Consider the following 13,874-nt stretch of genomic DNA (forward strand, 5'->3'; position numbering starts at 1 on the left):
TGAGGTGGCCAGAAACATATTTCACCTTAGCCATTCAGATATTTCAAGGCACATGTTTTCTCTGACACAAGTTTTGATGCTCCTTTAGAAAACAATTATACATGAAGCTTCCTCCAGCATTGCTCTTCTGCCTCGGCTTATACCAGGTGTGGTCAACATGGTGCCCTCCATATGTTGCTGTACTACAACTTCCATCTGTTTTCTGTTATGAGCACAGTATCTCGTCTCTCTGGTTTTCTTCTCCAGGACTTCCTGATAACTTAAATTCCTTATTAGGCTAACCTTGTGAGAATCAATGTACCTATACCCTACAGCTTGTTGTTACGGTTATATTTTTAGTATATGGTATAATATAATATTTTTGGAGTACCGTATTTTCCGGCGTATAAGACGACTGGGCGTATAAGACGACCCCCAACTTTTCCAGTTAAAATATAGAGTTTGAGATATACTCAGCCGCAGATTCTCCACCTGGCGTATAAGACGACCCCCAACTTTTGATAATATTTTCCTGGATTAAAAAGTAGTCTTATTCGCCAGATTATACAGTAGTTTTGGAATATTCAAAATGTTTATTTGTATTGGATCCCAGTAGAAGAATACAGTAATACTGTCAAATATGTGATGGGAGAGGGTAAAGGGGGAGAGTTGACATACACAAATCCCATCCTCAAGTCAAATCAGCACAGTCCTAGGTCTATGCTTTGAGCTGTGACCAAACTTGGTTCACTTTAATATTAGAGTAATAAAAATGAATTAAAGGTTTTTTCTTCAAATAAAATTTGGCCTGTGTTAATGTAAAAAGATTCACAATGAAGGTGAATGGTGACCAAATGCTTCTCTCTTCAGAGGAGTGATAGAATTAACAGTCCTGGTGTGTTGAGAAAATAAAAGCATAACAGTAGTCCAGTTAATTACTTGGTGTGCTGGCAACTTTAAAGTTGGCTTAATATGTGACTTTCATACTGCAGGTGGTGTCAGTTACCTTAATCTATATCACACTGGTCCTATTAAGGCAATATAATTTAATCGTACCTATAGGTTTGCAAGGTTTTATGCCTCAGCACAACTTCAAAGATAGGAAAGCTCAATTAATCTTGCATCAAGACAGTTCTAACTTTTTTATTTTTAATGTTAAGAATTTAAGCATATCGTTCAGAACTTGGCATTGAATGTATATATAACTATAGAGCCCCAAACCCACACATTAGTTCATTTTTAGCTAAATTTGTTGTAGTGGTGTTAAAGTATAAGAGTTGCTCTGAGCATCGTAAAATCTGAGTCAAAACAGGGTGTAAAAGCCAGTAGTCTAGTCAAATAAACTAGTCTCTGTCTAGTCAAATAAACAAATGCTCTGTCTAGTCAAATAAACTAGTTGAGATTATTAGAACAGCTTGAGTGTTGCCATGTAATTTTGAAACATGAGGGTACATAAAAGGCCATCTTGAAATTGCATATTCACCCCATTAAATATTGTATCTTTTAGTAGTTTCTTTTCTTTTTCTCTCTCTCCCTCACACACAAACTAATATTTTTTTTTTGGGGGGGGGAATTAGTGCATTAATGTAACATTGATTTTTGACATCTGCACAGCAAAGCTCTGAGCAAAGGATGACTTGAATTTGTAGGGGTACTGATACAGGATAGCTGTTTCTTGCTAGATGCCTTTTGTGGTGCATTTAAACCTTTGAACTGAACTGTTCAGAGAAACAGGGCTTTCTGCAGCAAATGCTCATTTGCTTTTAATAAATGTTCAAGATTTTTGCATTGGTCCTTGTACCGAGGAATATAGCCGTTTGCAATTTTTACTGTATGTTCTTAAAGCACAACTCCCAGAGATAGGTACAGCGGCGTATGTGTTGGATGTTGTCTGTTTTCTGCAAGTTAAGTCTCTAGTGTTGAAGCGTATTTATAGGATTTTGCTGCTTTTGTCTGTCTGAACATTAGTAGTCAAGGCATCATTAAATATTCTGTATTTTTTGCAATATAATTTTATTTATTTGATAGCCAATATTTAAGGGGACACATTTGTATATTAACATAGTTTTTTACAACTGGAAGCTAGGGTCCATTTTAAAATTCCAATTCTGTCTTGTGCTGTCTATTCTGATATGAGGTGTAGACTTTAATCTATTTTATGCTAATGTGGTTAGTTATAAAGTTTTGGGTGGGGAAAGCGTGGGGAGGTAATGGGTTAACTTCAGCATGGCATTTTTTTCAAACATTTTTCGTGTGCTTAGGTACATCCAAGCAGAAGTCAACTTCCCTTCAGGTAGCAGATCAGGAACTACTGTCACCTTTTCACCCATACCAGCCTTTGGAATGTATAGTGGAAGAAACGGAAGGCAAGCTGAATGAACTTGGACAGAGAATTAGCGCTATTGAAAAAGCACAGCTTAAATCATTGGAGTTAATTCAAGGTGAACCTTTGAATAAAGATAAGATTGAAGAGCTCAAAAAGAACAGAGAAGAACAAGTGCAGAAGAAGAAGAAAATACTGAAGGAGCTGCAAAAGGTGGAAAGGCAATTGCAGATGAAAACACAACAGCAATTTACCAAAGAATATTTGGAGACCAAAGGTCAGACAGAGTCAGCCCTTACCCATCAGCAGCAGTGCCCACACACAGGTGTCCTCCCAGAAGTGGAAGGAAATGAGGTTCTGCCTGGGGAAAGCTTTTCAGAGTTATGGCAGGTTGACAGAATCCTGGCAGGTGAAGATGAGCAGCAGCACTCTCCACCATCTACTAAGCAAACCGGGTTTGTCCCTCTCCAACCTTTGTCAACGCCACAGTGTAATTTTTCAAGTAACATAGGCTGTAATGGGACAGATTCTTTTGAACTTCAGAAAGTGTTAGGTAATCAGCAAAATGTAGGACAACAGCAGCCAATTGCAGGACACGGTCAGGGGCTGTTAGTTCAAGAACCAGATGGATTAATGGTTGCCACTCCAGCACAGACGCTTACCGACACTCTTGATGACCTGCTAGCAGGTGGGTTGAGAAATATGTTTTCTTGCATTAATGTGTGTGCTCCGTTCCCTCTGTCCTCGTTCCCTCTTGCAATTTTCCCTTTGGGGAGTATTTGTTTTAAATTTATTTATTTCTTAGTACTCTTAATGTTGACATTCAAGTTATAAATTCCCAAATATTTGGGTTGCTTTATCAAAGGTTAACTATTAATATTTTGCTATATTGAAATCTTCCTATATCAATCCTTTGGGCTCCCACTTCAGTAGTAGTAACTTTTTAAGGAAAACTAGTTAAAAGAAACCAAATGGTGTTTGAATGTATGGTGTTAGCAAATACTGTATGTCTAGTTGACACTTGCCTCTGAAGGTATAACTGGGCTCATGATTTCAACACTCATGTGAAGGTGCCATTTGTATGACCTGAGACACCTCTGTAGGGACTGTGAGGAGTCTTTGATGTATTAAAACACCAGCAGCTTTATTTGGAACTTAACCTACAGGCTTACTCATTCATATAGAGTACTATCAGAATATCGTGTGCTTGTGAAAATGAACACCTTTGAAATATGCTCTAACTACATGGCAGCGCTAGAAATACTTGCCGCAGAAAGGGGATGATAGGTCCTGCTTGGGAACAAACTTAGGCTACACTAGCTATTGTCAGCTTAGCTATCACACCATTTTAACATCTTAAATAAGAATAGTTGATTAAGACTAATAGTGTAAGATGCTAGGTAAGAAAAATCCTATGCATGGTTTATGTATAGGCTGCAAGCTTTAACCTTCATTGTAGAGTGAACCTTCATTGTGAGGCTGAAAGTAAGAAAAGGGCTTGTCCTTGTGGAGTTTGTAGTGATGTGCTGGCTCCATTTTCCTTTACTGTCTTTGGCCGAATATAGTTTTCCTTTGCGTTTGTATCCTAAACTGCTAAAACCAATGCTAAAACTCCAAAGCTAAAACTGCTGTGGCCATTCCTTTTAGATGTTGAAGCTGTATGTAGATAGCAGTGTTTATTTGAGTCTACTGCAGTCTGGATGGGTCTTGGTTTTGTTTTGAAGCTATATTGGTTTTGGGTTATGTAGTAGGGATACTCGTTTTGAATTTGAAAAAGAGAATGTGAAAGGTGCCTCACCTAACTTGTAAATATAGTTTTTGCTTATTAAATGTTAAGTTATTCCTCTTGTAAGGAAAGTGGCCCTCTTGATGACCCTGTTAGCTCATATTCAATAAAGTAATACTATCAGTTGCGATAAAACAAGAAAAAAGATTTCCTTTGGCTGGGTTGGGTTCAGAAATATAATGCAGCGTAACAGAATCCCTTGTAGGAGAAAGGAAAAATGTTTATGGATCTAAATGAAATGTCTTTTACTTTTTATTGTGCCAGCATTTTATGAATACATTTTCATAGATGATATCTCATAGAACTGGTGCTGTCTAATCTGTTGGAAGTTTGCTTGAAATGGATATCATGTAAGTGAAATGATTTCCCATCTATCTTACCAGCAGTAACCATGCGCTCTGTGCTATTTCCCTTCAACTCCGCCAAAGTGAGGACAGGAAAAATAAATCTCATTCTGATTTGGCTTCTTGATGTCAATACGTGGCTGATAAATCTGATTGATAGAAGCAAATACTAAATAAACTTAAGTTTTAATAGTGTATATATCACCAACCAGGAATTAGAATTCAGCATTGGGGGAAATCAGAAATTTGAGTAGGCAAAAGTCCTCTTGAAATTGAATTGGTGTGAAGATATTTGGAAAATGTGTAGTGAACTTACTAAATTTAATAAGGGAGCTCAGTTAAACTAATTTGCCAAATTTGTGTACTGTTTATGATTTATGTCTTTTTGAAAGATTATGGAGCTGTTAGGTTTATTGAATATGTAGGTTTCTGAAATCTACAACAGACTTTGCAGTTCTCTGTTCCTCATTTGCTCAAGTAAAATGAAAGGGAAGGTGGCATATATCATGGAAGGAGGAACAGCTGTAATTTTAGGGATTTTCTCTAGTGCCCAGATTAAAATAAACCCGAGAAGAACTATACTAGTTCTCATTGCAGTGTCTGAATCAGCTTAATGGGCAAATTCATATGTTAGAAGAATATGCAGATACTTATAAGTATTGGATTGTTAACGTCATACCTGATAGTAATCAATATGCAGTCTTCAATGTGGCTGACCAGATTTTGAGTCAACTTGAGTCAAGGTTGGTTAATGGTTAAGCTTCTTTTTTTTAAAATGGAATTGCTATTTCAAAGGAAGTATATATCAACATTACTGGCTTCTAAACTACTAATGAGCATGTCTAGCATTTCAATAATAGATGAAAGATGACAAAGAAAGTAGGCTTGCTGATGCCTGGAACTGGGAGGGACTGAAATATTTCTTTCCTTTTATTTTTTTTTAAATCTGTCATATGCTCTTGAGGATGGGAGAGGATTGCCTACAGCACCTTGTGAGAATTGGGCAAGTGTTGGTGGGAATGCTGCAGAGGAAATGAGATTTAAGAGTATCTGATGATAGAAAAGCAGTGCTGAAGTGTTCATGCATGCAATTTGAATGTAAGGTTCATGTTGTGAATTGCCCTGAGACCTGCAGGTATAGAGCAGTATACAAATTAAATTTAATAATAATAATAAACAGGTACCCAGTATTTGGTACAGAAAGGAAATGAAACACTGTCTTCAGTGTAGATGTCTGCTTGTCATATATAAGCAACTATTCTTTTTTATGGAGGAGAAGATGGTGAGATATTTCTGGACGTTAGCCATCTTACAAGAAGAAATTTTCCACAGCTACTGTGGGAAGTAGTAGGAAGATACCAAAACCCTATAACTGAATTTTGTGTTAAGCACCTCTGCTGTTAAATACTCTTATACTTTATTTCATTGATTCACTGGATTTACACTGAATTTCACATTGAGCTTTCAATTCAGGTTACTATGATTCTGGGGAAAGCTGTTGAATTTCTTAACCATTGTTGGTACAGGCCACAACATTTGGAGTGCCTATTTGAATGTTTATTTTTTGTTGAATTTCCCCATTTAGGACAGTACTAAATATAAATCTAGGTTTGTTTTGTTTTGTTTTGTTTAATGGTTAAACTTCACCAAAATCCCCCAGTGGAAGGAGAATTAACTTTTGCCATCATAGTAGTAAAAGAAATAAAGGCAAGTAGGTGGCTTACATGAGGTAAAATGCTCAGCTATTTAATCACTTTAGGACTACTACCATCTTCCCTAAAATATCTGCACGTTCCCTTCTTTGCAACCAGATCTTAGTTTTTGTACACTTGGATTTCAAAATCTGAAGTGTGAAAGTCTAAGAGCCAAACATGTACTTTCCCTGTGTTCTGAGAACTTCTTGCAACAAAAACCTTACATAACATTCCCCTCATAGTTTTGGGCGGGGGGGGGGGGACCCTCTGTAGTAAGTCAAAGGTGTAAATTTCAGATTTCATATGTAAACAAAGTCCTGTATCCATGTTTAAGAAGACCAAGATCCTATTATTTAATTAGATCATCCCTAAATAGTGGTATGACATATCAAGAAATGAATTTCAAAATTTCTCCCTGGGCAGCAGGAAAATAGTTTTATTAATACACATGTAAATGATTTAATTGCAACAAGTGTTCATACACCAGACTTCACAAACTATTTTTTTTAAACAACCCTGTATGTAGGCAATTTTTCTCTCTGTGTACATTAAGTACCCATTGGCAAGAAATTGTCTTTATTTTTATATGGGCCATCACAGCATTTTGTGTTTGTTGAGCTGGCTGGTAGTTGCTTTTATTCATAAACGCAGTTAAGAGATGCACCTATTTCTTTCTTCAGAAGTCCTTTTCATTTGTAGAACATAACTACTGGCTACCAGTTATACGGCAGCTCTTCTTCTAGCAAGACACATTGTTTTGCCTGGGAATGGGGAAAGTATAAAATTATGAAAGTGAAAGCAGCAACATAATTTGATTAAACATAATGTCTTGATTAAATTTTTGCCCAGTTAAATTTCCCTTACCCTTTTGTACGTATGGCACTGTCATACGTTTCTCTGTTGTTCTTCTTGGCTCTCAGGTTCTGCTTACTCAGTGAGAAGTGTCAGAGAACCATAGCATCTCCTTTTTTGTTAAATTGGCTCATGGCTTACTCACTCTTCCCAACAGCTAGCCCCAGCCAAAGGAAGTTGTAGAACTGCTGGTGCCTCTTACCTCTTTAAAAAGACCATTGGTCTCTGAAGGAGGGTCCTGTACTTGCTGTGTCTGGTAGTTGATAGATCTTTATTGGCAATGATCTGTGCAGGCGGCAGTGTGTGGATGTTGTGATCAATGAAAGCTGCTGTACTTATTACTGGGAAAGAGCAGGTGCATCTAGTTGATCATGGTTGGAAGTGAAATGCCAGAGGATTGTGGGTGTGGGTGCACACATACATTTATTACTCCTCCGTTGTGTGCCATACCACCCCTCTCTTGTTCCTTGCTGCATTAGTTTCCTTTCCTGAGGTAGAGGGAGTAGGAAATCAGTATATCAGTGTCTCTTGTATTCCTGTGTTTGTCCTGCTTGCTGCATGCTCTTCTGAGAGATTGGAGAAGGGTGATCAGTTGAATTCTCTTTAATCAAGTTGTGGCTGTATATCAGATGAGTCCTCGAAATTAAGCACTGCAAAACAGTAAGTTTTAATTTCCTGTCCTAGCTGTATTCTTGGATAGGCAATGGTTAATTCAGTGATTTGTGGAATGTGATGCAGTCAGTTCCATGGTGTCTTAAATGCCCCCATTGTTCCTTGTTCTCATTTGTGACTCTTTCACCAAACATTTACATGATACCACCTCTTTCCTTACAAATCCCTTCTAGGGCAATTTTTCTACTAGGTCTTTGGCCCCATCTCCTTGTTCTCATCCCTATTTGAGACACAGACTGTCTGTATTTAATTGTTCCATGTTACCTTTGGGGTTCTCTGCCATACTTTCCATCTGCTCCCTTATCTGTGTAGATTGTAAATTCTTTAGAGGCAGTAACCATACCACTAGTTTATGTTACCTGTAAAGTGCCACTGACTGTGATGGGACTATAAATGCAAGTACTGTCTTTTCTACCTAGTACTTTCTTGTAATCTAAGCTGATGCTACCGTATTTACTTGAATCTAATGCTCACCATTTTTGGCCAAATTACTGTGCGAAAATTAAGGTGCACATTAGATTCGATGGCACATTTACATTCGCCAGCAAATACTTTTCTTAGTTTCAAGGTTCTGAAAATTGAGGTGTGCATTATATTTGATGGCGCATTAGACTCGAGTAAATACGGTATGTCACTTCAGTTGGTCCATAAAGATTTGGATATTGTGTCTCTTGTCTTTGACCATGGGTGCCATACATACTTAGATTTCAAAAGTTAAAGCACCCATTTTAATATGTTTTAATGAAAACATAGAAGGATCACAGAAGGAAGGATCATAGAACTGTAGAGTTCGAAAGGACCCTGAGGATCATCTAGTCCAACCGCAATCTAGTCCAAACTTATATTCCAATCATTTGCGCTTCAGCATTTTTCTGGACAGATTTGAGTGAACTTAACTACTGTATGTATATAATGGCTAACAATGATTTGTGAAAGCACAGCTCAGGGTAGCTTTTAGTGTTTTATGTATAAAAATTTAACTCTTTTTAAATGTATGTGGCATGGTGTCTTCTGTGACTGAATGTTAACTGATTTGGAAACTTGGAAGTTGAAAGCATCAATTTCAGGGATGTCACATAAATTTCAGAAACAAGTTCTAAGATCCCCTGATGTATTTAAATTATGAAGAAGTTATGTTCAAGTTCAGAGATGAGATGTCACTCATATGTCTATACAGCCCCCTCCCCCTGATTTGCACAGGGATTGCGTTCCTGGCCCTGAGCACGTTGACGGGGTGCACAGAAGCCAATCCTCTTCCACTCCATTCTGGGGTATTCCAGGTCCAAAAGCAGTCAGTTGCACATCAGTTGAACGCATGCAAAGTGGTCGCCACCTGTACAGTGTTGCCAGCCAATATTGACAAATTTGACCAATTAGCTAGTGAAAGTTTTATATAGTAAATTGGAAAACTCTCAGAAGCTCTTGTTTCACACTGCTGCTTTTTTGTACTACTTTGTCCCACTGCTGGAATTTGTGTAGTACATGGGTGAGGAACCTGTGGCCCCCCAGAGGTGGTCAGAATCCACTTCCCAGCAGCCTCAGCAAATATGACTAGTGGTCAGGGATGAAGAGATTTGGAAGTTCAGCAACCTCTGGAGGGAGACAGGTCCTCCATCCCTGGTGTAGAAAGTTGTTGCATGTTAGGTGTAAAAATAGTAGCAAGCTTTGTGCACAATTCTTTACTCAAGTTCTGTAGTGTAAGCTACTGCTTTTAATACCACTCTGACCAGCCTAAGTTCAGTTGACCTCAAGGCTTAATGTGAAACCAAAACAAGTGTCCTCCCTACTTGAATGGCACTTAAAGAAAAAATTGTCATGGTATACATTGTGCACAGTCAGGTTTACTCTCAATTCATTTGAATACCCCTTTGTGTACTGTATTTACATTTCATTCAGTGTAAAGAAGACTGCATTGTCAGTTGTTTTTTAAAAGTAACTGGTATGGAAATTTTGAAATGTATTGCTTACATTTGTTCTTTGGCCAGATTTTCATGTGTTCAGTTCATTCGGAATGGGTTGGATCCAGACGTGACCTCATGCAAATGGAAGGGCTTGTTTTTATTTGCAGAAAGGGCTAAGATCCAGCAGAGGATTCTTCTAGATCAGGGTTTCCCAAACTGGGATTTCCAGCTGTGGTTGGACTACAACTCCCATCATCCCTAGCTAGCAGGACCAGTGGTCAGGGTTGGACTAGATGGCTCTTGCCTGTCCCTTCCAATATTACAATTCTACTATCTCAACTTACATTGCTTGACTGTAGCTTGCAACAATTCACTTCTCCCAGTATGCAGCGTTCAAAATTCGCCTGGCACATTTTGCACTTGGCTATCAGCCATTTGCGCCAAGTGAAGATGCCTAGGTGCCAGGATGGTACCTGACGTCTCCAACCATCTGGAAGTGCATGCCTGAGGATTCTTGAATCCTGACTGTTTTCATACACTAGCAACACAACCTGTAGAATTCTATCTGCTATATTTTATCTGCACAATCAGAATGAATTTCAGTAACCAAAAAATTGTTTTCAAAAATTGGACTTTCAAGCCATCTGGTCCAAAAATGGCAAAAAGGCATTCCATTTTGGTGACTATAACCCTTGTTAAAGGAGCCATTTGACTCCTAGCTTTTATTGATTTTCTAACACTGCCAGTATGCAAGAAAATGGAAATAGTATTAACTGTGGAGGTTTTAAAACTGTGGTCTGTGAGTTCCATTTGGGTGGCCTGTGGAAAGGCTGCAGCACAGTCAAATATATCCGTGTTCAGCTACACACTTAATTTTTTTCATGTGTTGATAAAGGACTAAGATGCCCAGCAAGGGGTCCATGATTTGCACGGCAGCACAGAAGCACATGATATGCGTCTTTTGCTGCACATGAGTCAGCTGGCTCGGTGAAAATGTCAGTTGCCAACATGGCACCCAGAGATCTCTATGAAGTTGCAGTTGGACTTGTTCCAGCAGCAAAATGCACCTGGCACCCAGGGAATTTAAAACACTGCTCCGGAACAAGAGAATAGGGAATCAGTGAAAATTTCTTCCCCACTTTCCTCCAGCATAGTGTTCTGTCTGTGAATAGTCTGGATCTAACCCAGTGCGTAATGACCATTCAGCAGATGGGAATTTTAATCTTAAATGTAATGTTTTCATAGCAGTGATTTTTTAATAAGCAGTTGACATAACAATTTTAGTACTGTTTGATGGTTAAGTATTTTTTCATACATCTTACTTCCTCTAAAACAAAATAATCTGGCCTAGTTAGCTTTAAGCCACAAAACGTGAATTGTGAAAGTGTCGCCTGCTTATATGTAAAAGGTTTAACAGTCTAGAAAATGTCTCATGATGGGATTCTGCAGCACTTAGATACAACAGCAGACATCTCTTAAAGTTACTTTAGAATGCCTTTGAATATGTAGATGGAGTGATCCAGTCAATATTGTATACATTGAAAAAACTTTTTTTTATAAAAGTCCTTCACCAAAATTTGTTGAATAGGCTTAGCAGTTACAGGATAAGATTAACTAGTTACAGGGCAGGAAGCAGAGAATTAGGAATAACTGGACAGTTCTCACAAAGGAGAAAGTGAGGAATGGCCATTGCCAAATGATTTATATTAGGATTGGTGCTTTTTAAATTGTTCATAAATGACCTGGAGTTGAGGTGACCAAATTTTCTAATGACACCAAATTATTCAGTGTAGTAAAAATGAAAAAGGATTTTGAAGAGCTCCAAAAGGAGCTCTTCAAAGTGGGTGAATAGGTATCACAGTGACAGATTCTGCAAAATTGTGCAAGTTGGAGTGAAAAATCATAACTCCTAATGGAGTCTGAGCATTCAATAGCTGATCTTGGTGGATAGCTCAATGAAAATGTTAACCTAATATGTGGCAGCTGGAATCCTTTGGGAAAATGCCTTAAACTAAAACATCTGATAGTGTAATGTATTTATATAAATCTTTGGTACAATCACACTTTGAATACTATGTGCAGTTCTGGTCATGATCAAGGAGCCGGAGCAGCTCCTACAAGTAAAGGTTACAATACTTGAGGCTTAATTTAGAATAAAGGCAACTATAGGGAGGGGTGTAATAGAGTGTCAAAAGTGTGCATGTTTTCAGAGAAAATGTGTAGAGATTTTTTTCTATAATAGTAGGACCTTGAGTTACTCAATGCAGGTTTTCAATTAATTTTCGCTGAGCTTGCTTACTTAGAATCAAAATTCACTGAAACTGGGTATCTGTGAGTCAGTTCTTTACATGTTGTACTTTGTTAGTGTGTTGTTTCAGGAGTGTAGCTGGAAAGTCAGATAGAACCATAGCAAATTGATGCTGAAGTCTGTAATACCAGCATAGCCCATCATGTTTGAAGGGGGCTACACATGTAAAATATGATGCCTGTCTTGAATTTGGGGGATGAGGAGAGATCTTTTCCTATGCCTGCTTCCAAATATTTTAAAGGGGTATGCTTCAGATCTTACATGTGTGCCCTTCACACTCTTTAGGGTGGGTAGGTGTATACACACACCCACACCCACACCCACACCAGAGTACAAAATTTAAAGTGAAAATCTATCCTAAGTGTTTCTGGGGTTGGGGTACAATTTTGCATTTCCCTGTTGGTTCATTATTCAATAACAAGTTTAGTAATTAATAAGACATGATTTCTCTGGGAAAGGAGCTCTTTATGCAAGTGATGTTAAATGTTATCCTTTTTTCCAGCTGTTAATAGCAGAGTGCCCACTGGCTCCAATTCTTCACATGCTACAGAATCGCCTACACCTGAACCTTGTTCACAAACACTCAGTGTCACTTCTCAGTCTGTGCTCCCCACGTATCCTTCAGTTGACATTGATGCCCACGTGAGTAATGTAGATAAGTTATAACGCTGTTTTTGTTATAATAGTTGTTTCTGTTGTATAACAGAGTAGTAATAAGGTGTGTGTGTAGCAAACCTAACATATCCTTTCTACTGTTAAGACGGAGAGTAATCACGATACTGCGCTGACTCTTGCATGTGCTGGTGGTCACGAAGAGCTCGTCTCTGTATTGATAGCCCGTGGTGCCAGTATAGAACACAGAGACAAGAAGGGTAAGCTACTGAAGTGCTGCTGTTTGTTGGTATTTTTTCCAGGGCTTGATGCATGGATATTGGACATTCCATTACTTTTCATAACTTTCTAGCTCATAAAAGAAAAACTGCTTTGAAACAGTTTTGGGGGGAATTTAATGTTTGTTATATGGAACTTTGAGCATTAACTGAGAATGGAGCGTTTGTTTGTTTTTAAGCAGAGGCTTCTTGTTAGCTTTTTGTCCCCCACCACAAGTGCTTTATCACAAACTCAAACGTTGACCATTCAGTGATTTCCATTGCCAATATTTATTGTGAATTATTGGTTTTTATACACAACTATTCTTTCTACCTCTTTGCCTCTCATTTGAAAATGGCTTCTAATAAAATAATCTCTATTAGGATTTACACCGCTAATTTTAGCTGCAACTGCTGGACATGTTGGTGTTGTAGAGATCCTTCTAGACAAGGGTGGAGATATAGAAGCACAATCTGAACGTACTAAGGACACTCCACTTTCATTAGCATGCTCTGGTGGACGCCAAGAGGTAAATGTTATAATCTATCATATTCTTTAGTCTTACGTTAGGAGAAGAGAGCATGAATGTAGCAGCCTGATATGTCCCATTGCTCCCCAAAATATTTCTTTTGTATATTTTAGTTTATAAGTATACATATTGTATTGAACATGTTTAATTTTTTAATTTGTGGGTTACCAATAGTAGAAATTTGTTTCCTGCAAACATTCTTTAAAATGGCTCTTGATAGATTTGATTTTTGTCAGTCAAGCAAACAAGATTCTTCAAAATCTTCTCTGCTTGGTGTGAAAAAGGCATCCAAGTTGAACTGCCCATACTCCCCATACTGCTCAGTATGGACAGGTATCATGCAACCTGTAACTGTAAAAGGTAAAGGACCCCTGGGTGGTTAAGTCCAGTCAAATTCAGCTGTGGAGTGTGGTGCTCATCTTCACTTTCAGGCCGAGGGAATTAGTGTTTGTCCACAGGCAGCTTTTCTGGGTCATGTGCCCAGTATGACTAAACCACTTCTGGCGCACGGAACATCGTGACAAGTTCCAGAGTGCATGGAAATGCCGTTTACCTGCCACTGTGCTACCTCTTTATCTACTCATGCTGGTATGCTTTCAAACTGCTAGGTAGGCAG

The 13,874-nt window shown here is 38.3% G+C and overlaps 1 protein-coding gene across 10 annotated transcripts in view; it reads left to right on the top strand.

The window, feature by feature from the left end:
* The window catches only part of LOC117049481 (ankyrin repeat and KH domain-containing protein 1-like), a 100,810-nt gene that overhangs the window by 47,072 nt on the left and 39,864 nt on the right, over positions 1-13,874 (top strand). For 9 of the 10 annotated variants that reach the window (XM_033154187.1, XM_033154188.1, XM_033154189.1 and 6 more), the window contains exons 15-18: positions 2,241-2,990; positions 12,362-12,501; positions 12,620-12,731; positions 13,113-13,258. In XM_033154187.1, coding sequence (XP_033010078.1) covers positions 2,241-2,990; positions 12,362-12,501; positions 12,620-12,731; positions 13,113-13,258 — 1,148 coding nt within the window. The remainder of the gene's footprint in view (positions 1-2,240; positions 2,991-12,361; positions 12,502-12,619; positions 12,732-13,112; positions 13,259-13,874) is intronic. The other variant, XM_033154197.1, reaches the window with a different exon arrangement.

This window comes from Lacerta agilis, chromosome 7 (genome assembly GCF_009819535.1).
Source record: "Lacerta agilis isolate rLacAgi1 chromosome 7, rLacAgi1.pri, whole genome shotgun sequence".
Lineage (NCBI taxonomy): Eukaryota > Metazoa > Chordata > Lepidosauria > Squamata > Lacertidae > Lacerta > Lacerta agilis.